Genomic DNA, 13924 nt, shown 5'->3' on the forward strand with positions numbered 1-13924 from the left:
CTCTATGTCCTACACTATCTTCAAGATACCTAAATAAAATCTCAAGAGCCAAAAGGTCCTTGGGAGCATAGACCCAAGTAATTTCGATTACAGAATGATTGAGGAAGACAGCTATGTAAGTGCAATGGCTTTTTAAATTTGGTCAATACCCTCATGACCTGTGATTGGAAGAGCCTATCAAAATGAGGGTTAAATTTCTGCATATTTTCCACAACTGCAAATGGTAAACATGACAGTACTGATATTTACTAGGTAAACATTCAGAAGGTGAGTTGGTTCCTTCTAACCCAACAACTCAAATCTGTTTCCTTTGAGAACATTAGCTTTTACACCATTGGCTCTAATCTTCAATGCAATCATTGATAAAGCTGTAACGATTTGTTTGCAAGACATGGACTGGGGTAGGGGGTAAAGGAAGCTTACAAAACAACTATTCTTTAAAAAGAAAAAGAAAAAAAAAAAACAGCAGAAGCCAACCGGCCAAATTTTGTTTCCAGTTTTCAAAGTGTGCTTTCGAGCATTTCAGCTATGTTTCCAGTTACTTTAGTTTCCAGATATTAGTCTTCCATTTAGTTTTAAGACTAAATCTCACTTTTGGATAAACTAACAGTAAGAAATATTTTACTTGCTGAAAAATCACTTTACTGGATAAAGTTACTTCTTATGCCTTTCAGTTTTCTAATCCAACTTTCTGACAATCACTGGTAATTAGGAAGTTCTAAGTTGCAGTTGTCCCTATGACTTTGGGCTTTCCTTGTGGCTCAGCTGGTCAAAAATCTGCCCGTAATGCGGGAGACCTGGGTTCAATCCCTGGGTTGGGAAGATTCCCTGGAGATGGTAAAGGCTACCCACTCCAGTATTCTGGCCTGGAGAATTCCATGGACTGTATAGTCCATGGGGTCACAGAGTTGGACACAATTGAGCAACTTTCAGGTCACTTCTATGACCTTAGCTAAAGTAAAGTCAAAGCTGAAAAAAGAACCACAAGAACTTCCTACTACCTCCACTTACCCATTTCCTTAATTACTCCCCTTTCTCCATCTTGTCAATTACTTATTTTAAGAAACTGCCACTCCCTAGTTAAGAGTGCTAACCAACTGGGGTTGATGCCTTCTATAGAGCCACGGGAACCCTGGAAGGCAAAAATCTTGTCTGCACCAAACCAATTCTGATGAGTACTGCTTATGCAACTGTTGTGCCTTAAGGACAATCAGCAATTCTTCCGCTTCAACAGCTCTGTAAAATGAAAAGGTGCTATCAGGTCGCAATATATTTACTGTTTCATTCTGGAAATAACCCAGGAAGCTCAAAAAAAAAAAAAAAAGCCCCATCAGAATTCCTGTTATCATTCTACCAGTAAAACTGTTACTCAAGCTAAGGACTTAGTGGCATCTGTTATCAGTTCACCCTTTAGCCAATTTGTAACTGATAAAGTATCCTTTTTAAAAAGGCCCAGGACAAAGTTTGAACCTCATACAAGTTTGTTCACATAGCAAAATGCTACACTGTATCACTCCAGCCAACAACTGGTAACAAAGTACTAGCAAGTTATATAAATACATTCAATACAGCTACGTTTGAGAAAACCTTACTCCCATTTAATGTGCCAGGTGTTACAGATTTACCCTGCTAATCCTAAAATTAACCCATTACAGATAACTTGCCAATATCAAGGCATGCAACATGGCAATGCCATGGTATTTATACCTGTAAAAGCCACTGCTATCAAAACTTACCTTAGCATTGCATTTCACTTGTTGCCAGCTTTATCTAGTGTGAAAAAAATCAGCACTCCATGACCATGACCAAAATTCTCAACCTGTAAAAATTAAATAGGTAACTAGTTATCTCTCTTAAGGAAATTCTTCAAAACTTGCCTAAAACTGCCCTCTTTTCCAGAAAGAAAAGGCAAGTTCAGACTTGCAGATTAACGTATTTCGTGTTTTACTATTTCTCTTAAGTGGTGGAAGCTTCACTGGCTTGGGATGGACTGGAATGGCTTAAATGGTTAAGTTGCATGGCTTATGGATTCCCATTCTGTTCCAATGGTGCACTGCCATGTTAAATCCATAAGTTGAACGGACAAAACTTATTTGAAGGAATTAAGTGCAGTGTAAGGATTTTTAGTTGGAGGTCTTCAAGTTTACTATATTCAAGAGCATCTTTTTCAACTTCATGGCTGGACCTGGGTCATGCTGCCTCAGGTTTTGCTTTTTAAAGACCACTTGCAATAGATTTTCTCCATAGAGTGTAGTTTCACAGAACTAAAAACAAGTCAGGCATCCAACTAAATGTCAGGTTTGCAATGGCTTACAGGGGGTAAAGAGAGGGGGACCCCAAACTTAAGCCATTTCCTATATTGACTAAAAGACTAATTTGAAAAATGTTAAAACATGAAGCATGTTTAAAGGTCTTCATCAAAAATAAGATTTAAGATTTAAAAAATACCCCCTCCCAAGCCCCAGATCGCTACTGGTAAACAGCTTTATTAAGGCCTTTAAGTGTCACACATGCTTTAAAAAAAGAAATCCAAGTGTTGAATTTGGAGGACTTCTAATATGCTATCGAACACTTTGTTTTCCAAAAGTTTTTTTTTTAATCTAGAAAGCATTTCCATTGCCATGAGGTACAGTATGTTTCACTGTACTATGAGGAAGGTTTAAGTGTTCAATTTCGACTTAGACGGAAAAACTAGTTTGCTTTGCTTACCATCTTTGCTGTTTCACAGGCATTTGATGCTTTAAATCTGATGTGGAATGCTGATAGATTCACTTTTTAGAAGTCATAAGCCTTTGAGAAGTTGGAGATAACTTCATTGCTTATCTATTTTCTCCTTTGCAATCAAGCTGTTCCTTAAAAGTGAGACACTACAGAGTTGCAAAAATTTGAAACAGTAAGAGCAAGCATCGTTTGCAGCTTCATGGTTGGTTTTGGCCAAACTTTTTATTTAGTATTCTGTAGTTGCTTAACACACACTTAAATGGTCTTATTGGGGAGGGGGAAAGGGGAGGTTCTTGTAGATTCCCAAGGAAATGTCAGAAAGGCAAAATATGGCCAGCATTATCCATTTGCTTTTTTCTGGGTTTACTGGGTGAATAGCACTTTCCTTACATATATGCATCTGATCTCAGGTTTTTCATACTGAGAACATTTGAGATTTCAGTTTGAAGACACTCTGAAATCTTAAGAGTAGCATACCCCGACCACCCTCTAATAGCTAGCTTGTTTATATAGGCAGGAGGATTCATCTCTCCATTTTAGATGACTAGATATTTTGTGTAAGATAAACTGCTTGCCTCATCATTTACTGGGGAAAATCCTATAAGAAGTGGCCTTTAGGGACACTTTTACTTGGAAGATTACACCACTAGTACACATGTCAAGTCTTAAACACACTTAACGTTTCATTTGCTTGTTGAAAGCAATGTCATAAAATCAAAGATTAAACATGTTTTACTTTCTTTCCTCACAAGAACATAAAAATTATGGAAGGGGAACTTAACAGGAAATTTAAAAAAAGTAACACAATCTTTCCTTTTAGTAGTCCTTGGGTAGTTATGATAGAACAGGTTCCACTTTTGTTTGTTTCTTTGAACAGGGATTTTGGTCCAAAGTTGTTTGTTTTTAATATCTGCTTCTGCCTCCCCCTCTATCAGATCGGCTTCCTCCACGGCCACCACCTCTTGGTGCTCCGCGGCTTGAACTGCTGTAGGAATCTCGTGGAGGAGGGTACCCCCTTTCCATAGAAGGGGGAAGCCCTCTTTCTTGTCTGCCAACCCGATCACGACCACTTGAGTAGAGATCACTTCGGCTGCTTGAGTAACTGTCTCGACTTCCACCATATCCGTCACGTGAGCTGCTGTAATCATCATAGCGACTGCTTCCACCATAAGATGGCGGGGGCCCTCGTGTAGGTGGAGCACTACGTGAGTTACCTGCAGGGTCAATGGTCAGGTAATATGGCAACACTATAAATTGTATATATACAACATTTAAATCTGAATTTACAGAATTCTTGTATTAAACGTTTACTGTCTTAACTGGGAGGTTTTAAACTCTGCCATTGCTGGCCATTAACAGGGATTTGCTCATCTGCTGAGACACGGAAATGGGTGGGTTTTAATGTTTGTTTGAAAAGACTGAAGACGGTGTGTATTTCAAGAGGATATTCCAGACAGCTTGTTATTTTATAGTAGACACTCAGCCAACTTTCCAGTGATAAGTTGCAATTTTGAACTGTAGACTTTCCTTCATATTGCAATGGTAAACATTTGATCTTGTTAATAAAGTTTTTAAATTGTATTTTCACTGTTGGGGGAAAACACATAAGGCTGCCAATTTAAGCAAGCAAAATCCCCTCCAAAGCAAGCCAACAGCCTCAAAAAAAACTTAGAAAAAACAAAAGCCCCTCACAAGACTAGGAAAAGCCCAGCTGAATAAATTACCCCCTTAAAAGCAAGCAAACATCCCTTTGAAAGCAAGCACCACAACAGCCTAATAAACTGGCTCATGAACCTAAAAACTCAAGCTGGTGATAGTCAGAGACCCTCAACCAAAATCTTACCATAACTCTCATATGAATCTCTGTAGGAACCTCCACTTGGATGATCTGAATAGTCACGATCACGACCATAGCCATCTCTATCACTATATTAAAGAGAAATATGTGTAAGTCCCAGAACATTAGTTTTTACAGCTAAAAAAAATTTTTTTTACATCAAGCCATGGCAGCCAAGAGCAAAGTCACATACCTATAGCCTCTTGATGGATAGTCATCACGTGAACTGGAATGACCATAATCACGGTAAGTATAATCTCTTGGTGGTGGTGCATAATCTCTTGTATCACGAGAACTTGGGTAATCTCTGCTTGAATAGCTAAAGAAACAAAAGTAACTTGGTTCATACTTTTGATGAGCTCTCCTTCAACCTGAAGTATTAACAGACAAAAGCTACTATACTTTTCTGTTACCTGTCTTTAGTAGAATATCCATCATCTCTTGGGGACAAATAAACATCTCTACGAGAGGGCAAGGGCTCCCTTCGAGGTGGACCTCCGTAACTATCTCTTCCACGTGATACAGGAGCTTAAGGAAAAATCAATTTTAAAAAATACACCCAGAGCAAAGTAAAAATGTAAATTTGCATTGAAGCAATGAAAAGCAGGGATTCAATCTATGACAATATGGATGTATATGAGGAAATCCTCTAAAATTTCTTAATTACACCAAAACTGTTTTCAATGCTCTGCATTTAACTTTGTGACTCCAAGTGATCTAGGTAGTTTAAATATCATTTTTAGGATTCACCTCAATCCTTGTGTTATGATAGTAGGATAGACAGTCATATACAGAACATTTACCTCTTCCTCCCATTCCACTGCTGCTTCGAACTGGTCCTGAAGGGGCAGATCTTTTAGGAGGAGGACCCCCACTTCGTGGTGGTGGTCCTCTTTTTACCGGAAGTGGTCCCCTGGAAGAACTCATGTTAAAATTCATGGAATAGCCACCATCATCTACATTAGAACAAAAAAAATCATGTTAATACATGAAAAAGCTACAAAAGTTTTGCTTGATCAAGAACAAGACCATATCTGTTTAGTTGGGGAAATCTTTAGTTGTTAGTCTACATAGAGACTGAGACATGTTAGTCTACATAGAGACACATGAGTAGTATAGATTAGAAAAGTAGAACTGAAGAGTTCTACTGAGGGTTCAAGTTACTTAAAAAAAAAAAACCCAAATTATTCAATATTCATATGACCAATAATATCTATCAAAAATTTTCTGTGTTTTTCCCTATAGAATGAGTTCATCTGGATAAAAAATAGCTTATTGTTAATTATTTCAGTTCAGTCGCATTTCAAGGCATTGTTAATTGAACTGAGGATGCCTTCTATGTTTCCCTTAAGGAAATCACTTTGGTAGATGAATAAAATGTTCTCAATTTCAAAAGCTAAGGCCTTTAAAATAAAGATTTATTAACCAAAGTACACACTGATGTGTTTACAGTTCTTAATTTATACACCAAGCCTAAATTAAACTTAAGTCATTACCCATGTGCCCTCCATGGGATGGAGGTCCCCTGGTTCCTCCACTTCCTCCTCTTCCTCCTCGAAGACCTCTGGGAGGGCCTCTGCTTCTTGGAGGTGGAGGTGGTCCACGTCTGCCACTTTCAAATGACGGTTTAGTGGCTTGTTCTACCTTGATGGCTTTTCCATCTAAGGACTAAATAATATCAACGGTTAATTAAAAACATTCAAAAGAGAACTTGCCGATCCACTATGCACTGACACTAATATGTCCTTCAAAATGTTTTTACCTTTCTGTTTCACATTCAAATTTTTAAGATTATTATTTGAACTACAACGTTAAGTAATGGGTAAAGTTGGTAAAATTTAACAAGGCCAAACAATTACCAACTTATTAAGACAACTAACCAAAAAGAAAAGCTGAAGTATAATATAAAGTATCCTACATAACTTTTTTTTTTCTACATAACATTTAAAATTGAACGATTTTTTTGTTAAGAAAGGTTTATACTCAAATTCAAGAGCAGCCCTACACCAGACTTGGGTTAACAATGTGCTGTTTTACATACTAGGAAACATCGTATCCTGCAGATAAGATACTCTTACCTTTCCATTCATGTCTCTGGCTGCATCCTTAGCATCTGCTGGGCTTTCAAAGGTGACAAAAGCAAATCCTCTAGATTTATTGGTTTCACGATCTTTCATCAAGAGAACTAAAAAGTAGTTTTCAGGGGAGAAAAAGTGTTACTCTAGTTGAAAAGGAAAAACAAAAAGTTAATCTGTAAAAAAGAAAGCAAGCTCAGAACTTCTTAGAGGACAAAGCACATTATCATTTCATGTGGTCAATGCAATCAAAGTCATCACAGCTCACCTTTTTAATTATAACCCTGCATATATTTTCAGATAACTCACCTTCCACTATTCGTCCATATTTGCCAAATACTGCTTCAAGGGCTTTCTCATTTGTTTCTGTATTGAGGCCACCGATAAAGAGCTTTCCTGGGCGATCTGCCTCAACCATTTTTCCCCCCTGGTTAAAATCTGTTGGGGGAAAAAAAACGAGTTACCCTCCCTTAAAAAAAAAAAAAGTTAAAGTTAACACAATTTTATGTATCAGGGCTTATTTTTTGTGTACTAAAATCATTAACATAATACAAGGAAAGCAATTCTTAAGCCTCACCAAAAAACCTGTGTAATTTGTTTTTTTAATTTTTGTTTTGTGTAACTAGTTTAGTAAAAGCAGTTTAATAAACTGGTTTAAAAAAGCCAACTTAATTAATTCCTCTATCTTTAATCCACTTTGGTAGCCTTAATTACAACACTTCAAAAAGCGCATTTTACCTTAAATACTAGATTTGCTGCCTTTTATAAACTCAATTGTTGTTGTTTAGTTATTAAGTCGTGTCCGACTCTCTCACGACCCCATGGACTGTATCCCGCCCGGCTTCTCTGTCCTTGGGATTTTCCATGCAAGTATACTGGAGTGGGTAGCCATTCCCTTCTCCACGGGATCTTCCCAACCCAGGGATCAAACTCTGTGTTGCAGGCAGATTCTTCACCGCTGAGCCACCAGGGAAGCCTTAAAAAATTCAATTATCCCATCCCAATTACCCTAGTGATATTAAAAAACCTACTCAGTCAAGGTCACAAGCCAAGCGCAGGTCCCCCTGACCAATCCAACAACTCTGGCTCCTTTCACTACGATTTCCTAGTAAATCTAAGCAGCAATTTAAAGTTTTAACCAAGTTATGACTCTCCGTCAACAGCCCCTGCCCCGCTCACGTTACGACTTTTAAAAAGCGTCAATATTATCTCATGCGAAATAACGGAACATGGAAGCGCGCCCTGTAACCCAGCACTCAAAGGCTGCAGTGGAACCCAATTAAAACCCGTCATTAAAAACCGCGTGGAAAATACAAAATGGCGACACTTGGATTGAGCCCAGAACAACCTCCGCCGGTCAGGGACTAACTTTTGCCACCAGCGGCGCTTCAGAAAATTCAAAGGGCTTCCTCTCCAAGGCCCGCCAATGAACAAGGACCCCACGCAAAAGTGCACGTGCCCGCCCGAGGTCAGGACCATCCCCACACAGGTATCGGCGGAGGAGGCGCGGTCCCTCCTCGTCCCGCTCCGGTCTAACCTCCGCCACCCCCCGCCCCTGCAGGAAAAACAGCCAAACTTTCCGGTGAGGCACACTACGAAGCGCCCCCCCCCCCTCCCCCGCGTCGGTTTTCCGTCGACACTCCCAGCTTTGCCTAAATAGGTCGGCACCTCCGGGTTCTTAAAATGGCGCCCGCCACCCTCATCTCCAGGGAGATAATCCCAAATTGTAACGTGGCAAAAATGGACGCAAGATACAAAGTAACGAAAAGGACTCACGTACTGGAGAGGTGACGACGGTCTCAAGCTCCTACGAGCTCGCCAACTGCGGCTTCCTAGCAGCTCGGCACGCGGGAGGGCGGCCGACCCTGAGAACGGAAGCTGTAAGGCGCTCGCACTACTGCGCAACGAGGGCGAACAAAGGAGACAGCAAACTTTATACGGCCCGGGAACGAGGCTCAAGGACCCGGATGGAGGCGGTGCTTAGAATTTGAAACGTGTAGGGAGGGGGAGCGGTTCCCAGTATCCCCACTGGCTGCCCCCGCTGTTAATCACTCTTCGCTCCTCCCCCTTTCCCGGGCCCGCCTCTCTTCGGCCGGCCCCAGTTTCTAACCGTTTTCCCAGCCCCCACCGGTGCTCCACAAACCCGCGTTTTTGCTTTCTTCTAAAATGGTTCACGGACTGCATATAATAAAGAATTCAAATTTTTTGCGTGTTCTAGTGGTCCCGGCAAGGTGCTAAACTTTACACCCATTAACTCATTTAATTCTCGAAACAACATGATGAGGGTAGAACTATACCAGTTTTGCAGAAAGGAAAAACAAAGAAGTTTAGATAATAAAATATATTTCCCCAAAATACCTTTAATAAGAATTTTTGGTGAATGGGGAAAATTCTGATAAATGTCAGGTGGGGGAAAGAAACTGTATAAAACAGCGGAGAGATAACCCGTTTTATAGAACAATTACTGAGCACCTACTAAATTGCAGGCAGGCTCTGGGCTTGGCCGTGAGGGTACAACCCAGAATAAGCGAGACAAGGTCAACGCGCTTCATTGGTAATGCTGCCAGATTTAGCAGGTGAAAATACAGAAAACCCCGTCAGGTTTGAATTTCGGATACCAAATACTTTTTTCAGTATAATAGGTCTCAATATAATGTACTTATTAGCCGTTTATCTGAAATGCAAATTTAACTGGAGATGTCGTTTTTACCTGTCAAGCCTACTCGTGGAGGGGATCACAAACATTTTTGATTTGCTAATTTCTTTAAAAACTGAAGAAGATATTTAAATACAATTAACAAATAAAACAATTGCATGCTGTGATTAGTGCTAGGGAGGAAGTAAACTCGGTGCTTTGATGGACAATATTTGAGAGACCAAATTCGATCTAACCCTCAGGGAAGGTCTACCTGAAGAAGTGACTTTGGAGGTCAGATCTGAAGGAAGAAAAGAAACCCTCCATGGGTAAGCTGGAGGGCAGGGAGGATCAGAAGTTTTTCAGAAAAAGAAGCACAAAGTGGAGTGAAAGGCCTTGCATGTTTCAAGGGACTAAAACGGATCCAGGGTGACCAGAATTTAAGGGGCATTATATGAGGGAGCCAAGGCAGGCAGAACGTTCAAACCCACTACAGGATTGCAGGGGGTAGGTGTAGAAGCAGGGACAACAACGAGGCTGTGCAAATGGACCAGGAAAGAGAAGACGGTGCCTTGAATTAGGGTTGTGGCGGGTGTATATGGCAGGCAGCATGGACAGGATTTGCTCATGAATCAGATAGGAAAGCATTGAGGCAGAATTCGAAAATTAGGATAAGTCATTATGGGTGAGTGAATATCTGATATTAGTAAGGGGTGGCCATTTACTAAAACAGCTGCAAAGGAGCAAGTTTGGGGATGTTAGCGGGGATGGAAAAATCTGATGCTCAGAGTAGAGATCAGGGCTAAATTTGTTGCTTTAGAAGTAGTAATAAAACTCATCAGAATGAATGAGACCACCAAAGAAGAGACTATAATGGGAAAAAGAAAAGAAGTCCCCAAATCACACAGTATTAAGTATTAAAAAATACACGTGGAGAGAAAGACACTGGAAGGCAATAGGCTAAAATGTTACCAGTTTATCTTGCAGGAGGGATAGAATTTGTGAACAGTTGTTACTTTTCTTCTACACAGTTACAGTTGCTCTGTCTGCCATGGTGAATTATGGTTTATGCCAGGGAGGTGGTAGTAAATGATGCTCAACTCAGGTCATGGGTAAAAACCCCCAAGGAACTTTGGAACCAGCTCTGAGTTATTAGCATTAATGTGCTCAGTAGCATAAGAATATTTGTTCTTATTTTTTTTCTTTTCTCAGCCAAATAATAAGTAAAGCAAAAGTCACATCTACTTGTGTTCAGAATAAGTTTTATATATTACTGTCTCTGCCAATAGTTGGGAACTGGCCAGGTTGGCATAAACTACTTAAATGTATGGTTCAGGAAGCAGAGTCTGCACCTCCAGGCAGAACTAGAAGAAATCCCCCCTCCTGAGGCCAGCAGGCACTCTTTCTCTGTCTCAGATCCAGACAGAGGATGACAGGGCCTCTTCCAGTCTAGGGCAAAACAGGGCTGACTCTACCATAGGTGTCTTTGTCCCCTTGGGTCTCAAGAAGGGAACTTGCCTCCCTGCGGAACAGATCGTGCAGGTTTTGTGGTTGGTGCTCAGGAATGTGAGGATAGGCGGGGTGGGGAGTGGAGTGCTCTAGACTAGGGTAGACAGCACTTCAAAGGACCACAAGAGAGAGGAAGGTGTGGTGGGGCATGTCTAATTGGGGAATCTGTAAGAGAGAATCCTTATGGCTGTAGCTTAGAATCTAAAGGTGAGACAGAGAGGACAAAGCAAGTAGCTGGAGAGGGAGGCAGAGGGTGTACAGATCTGATCAGAAGTGGAGGTAATCAGATTTCATCTTAAGAGATGTACAGATCTGATCAGAAGTGGAGGTAATCAGATTTCATCTTAAGAGATCACCATGGCTGTGCTGGGGAAGGGAGGGGCAGGAAGCAGGGTGTTGCTGATGTAGTTCCTAGAGAGAAGGGATGTGGGCAGGCTGAGGGTTAGCAACTCTGGTCCACAGGCAGTCCGGTAAGCAAGTCTCACCCTGCCCCAAATGAATCTCTGAATCCCATCCTTCCCTCTCCTGGATCTTCTAGATTTTTCTTTTCTTTCTTCCTATTTACTCCTTTGGATTATCATTAAACATAGTTATAGTTTTCTTAACTCTGATTTTTCCTTTGCCCCATTTGTGTCTCTCCAGATGTCATCTCAATGATTGATAGTCTGAGGCAAATGATATTAAATTTGCCCCTATGTATCCCTGGAATATAATCAGTGCTAAATAAATATTGACTGAATGAATTACAGGGCTTCCCAGGTGGTACTAGTGGTTAAGAACCCACCTGCCAATGCAGAAGATGTAAAAGACATGGGTTTGATCCCTGGGTGGGGAAGATCCTCTGGAGGAGGGCATGGCAACCCATTCCATATTCTTGCTTGGAGAATCCCATGGACAGAGGAACCTGGCAGGCTACAGTCCATGGGGTTGCAAAAAGTCGTACACAACTGAAGCACGCAGTTAGCACACACACATGGATGAACTACAAGCTGTTTTTATCCTCCGTGGCACTTAGTATGAGATGGGTGTATAGTAAATATTTAATGAATACTGATGGCCTTGTCTCAAATCCCAATTCACCTGAAAAGCGTTCACTTTTTTTTTTTTCACTGAACAGACAACAATAAAACAAAAACACTCCATAGTTTTAAAAGCTTCAAACCATTAAATGGTTAAGAACTAACCTTCAGTCATCAAGCTAAGGGTCCTTTTGCGATGAGTTAGTTAAGGGAAAGCTCTCCTGTCAGCCTTGCCTTTGTACAGAAAGGGCAAATGTGAGGTCACTCTGCAGCCAGTTGTGTCTGTTTTCCAAATTACAAAAAGATATCTTGCCACTTGTTCTAAAAATGTCTGTTATCTGGCATGAAACAAGGAGGAAGGGAGGGAAGAATTGTATGTGATTAAAGATTGGGAGGCTTTCCAAGCTACTTTCCAGAAGATAGCCTACTTTGCTACAACAAGCAAGGAAAAAAACTTTGTAACCAGTGTACAGTTCTGATATATAGTAACTGGAAGAATGAGTGAAGATACAATTCTACTGTATCTTTCTCTACAGTGGAGGAGATGATGACTTTTAACCAGGCTTCATACTTGAGCTTCCCTGGTGGCTGAAACAGTAAAGAATCTGCCTGCAATACAAGAGACCCTGGTTTGATCCCTGGGTCGGGAAGATCCCCTGGAGAAAAAAAAGGCAACCCACTCCAGTATTCTTGCCTAGAAAACTCCATGGTCAGAGGAGCCTGGTGGGCTACTGCCAAGAGTCGGACACAACTGAACAACTAACGCCTTCACCTTTCATACCCCCTTAAAAAGGAACTGAGGTAAACCATAAGAAACATCTTAAAATGGTGGGGGCTGGAAAGATTGCATTTTCAGTAACTTGTGTCAAGGCAATTAGAGAGCCTTTGAAAGGGGGAAAGAAATCTGGATTTGTTAGCAGAACCACTGACCTAAATCCCCCACCCTGGCCAGACACATTAACCATTTGTATGAGTTGTTTTACTACAGGAGGCCCTGGTAGGGAACATAGAACTGACAAGCCACCAGCAAGCACAAGAATTCAGGAAAGGTCAAAAGGAGACGCCAGTCTATAACTCCTACCAATCTTCCAGGATCCTTCTTGCTGAAATTCATCTTGGTTAAGGGATGCATTTACCACCAGGAAGGACCTATGTCAGAATGATTGGCCAGAGACAACCCAGAAACTAATCCCATCACCATAAAACCCAAGACTGCAAGCCACATGGCAGAGCCGTTCTCCTGGGCACCCCCCTCCCTCCTGCTCTCCTCCCAGGCACACCTTCCCAAGAAAATTTCTTGTTTTGTCAGCATCTGTGTCTCCTCAGACAATTCCTGAGTGATAAACAAGAGACCCCGCTTGGGCCCTTGAAGCGGTCCCCCTTCCTGCAGTAGATTCATACCATACTTTTTGAAAGAAAGTGTTAGTCACTCAGTTGTGTCCGACTCTTTTGCGACCCCATGGACTGTAGCCTGCCAGGCTCCTCTGTCCATGGATTTCTCCAAGCAAGAATACTGGAGTGGGTTGTCATTCCCTTCTCCAGGGGAATCTTCCCAACCCAGAGATTGAACCTGAGTCTCCTGCATTGCAGGTGGATTCTTTCCCGTCTGAGCCACCAGGGAAGACCACATTTTTTGCTCCAAAATAAATTCCAGCTCCAAGGTTTAAATGTAAAATGTAGAACCACTGAAGTACTAGAGGAAAAATGGGTAGATACTTTTATAATCTTGTCATGAGGAACATCCATCTGCTCATTCATTTAGCTAATATTTATTCAGTGCTTATTGTGGGTCAGCACTGCTTTGAGTGTTGAGAATACATCAGTGAACAAAAAGACAATAGTCCCTGACCACCTGAAGCTAATATTTTAGTGAGGAGGGCTAGACAATAAACAATAAATCAAATAAATAATGTGTGTTTGAAAATGAAAGATGCTATGAAAGAAATTCTTTGGCCTTGCCTTTCTTTGGGATTGGAATGAAAACTGACATTTTTCAGTCCTGTGGCCACTGCTGAGTTTTCCAAATTTGTTGGCATATTGAGTGCAGCACTTTCACAGCATCATCTTTTAGGATTTGAAATAGCTCTACTGGAATCCCATCACCCTCACTAGCTTTGTTTGTAGTGAT

The 13924-nt window shown here is 41.1% G+C and overlaps 1 protein-coding gene and 1 non-coding gene across 3 annotated transcripts; both read right to left on the bottom strand.

Moving 5' to 3' along the window:
• Positions 1-2924: 2924 nt before the first annotated feature.
• Positions 2925-8571, bottom strand: RBMX (RNA binding motif protein X-linked). Of its 2 annotated transcripts, none has more exons than XM_061137452.1 (9): positions 8414-8571; positions 6943-7071; positions 6637-6743; positions 6055-6226; positions 5362-5514; positions 4972-5086; positions 4752-4877; positions 4565-4647; positions 2925-3935 (listed from the first exon to the last, which is right to left on the bottom strand). In XM_061137452.1, the coding sequence occupies exons 2-9, from the start codon at positions 7049-7051 to the stop codon at positions 3625-3627; spliced, it is 1176 nt and encodes a 391-aa protein (XP_060993435.1). In that variant the 5' UTR covers positions 7052-7071; positions 8414-8571; the 3' UTR covers positions 2925-3624. The 2 variants fall into 2 exon arrangements, with proteins under 2 accessions (XP_060993435.1, XP_060993436.1); XM_061137453.1 differs by having other exon boundaries at positions 8410-8563.
• LOC133053321 (small nucleolar RNA SNORD61) lies at positions 6826-6897 on the bottom strand. Its single transcript, XR_009692238.1, has one exon. It is a non-coding gene; the product is annotated as a small nucleolar RNA SNORD61 (small nucleolar RNA).
• Positions 8572-13924: the final 5353 nt, after the last annotated feature.

The sequence above is a fragment of the Dama dama genome, chromosome X (assembly GCF_033118175.1).
Source record: "Dama dama isolate Ldn47 chromosome X, ASM3311817v1, whole genome shotgun sequence".
Taxonomy (NCBI): Eukaryota; Metazoa; Chordata; class Mammalia; order Artiodactyla; family Cervidae; genus Dama; species Dama dama.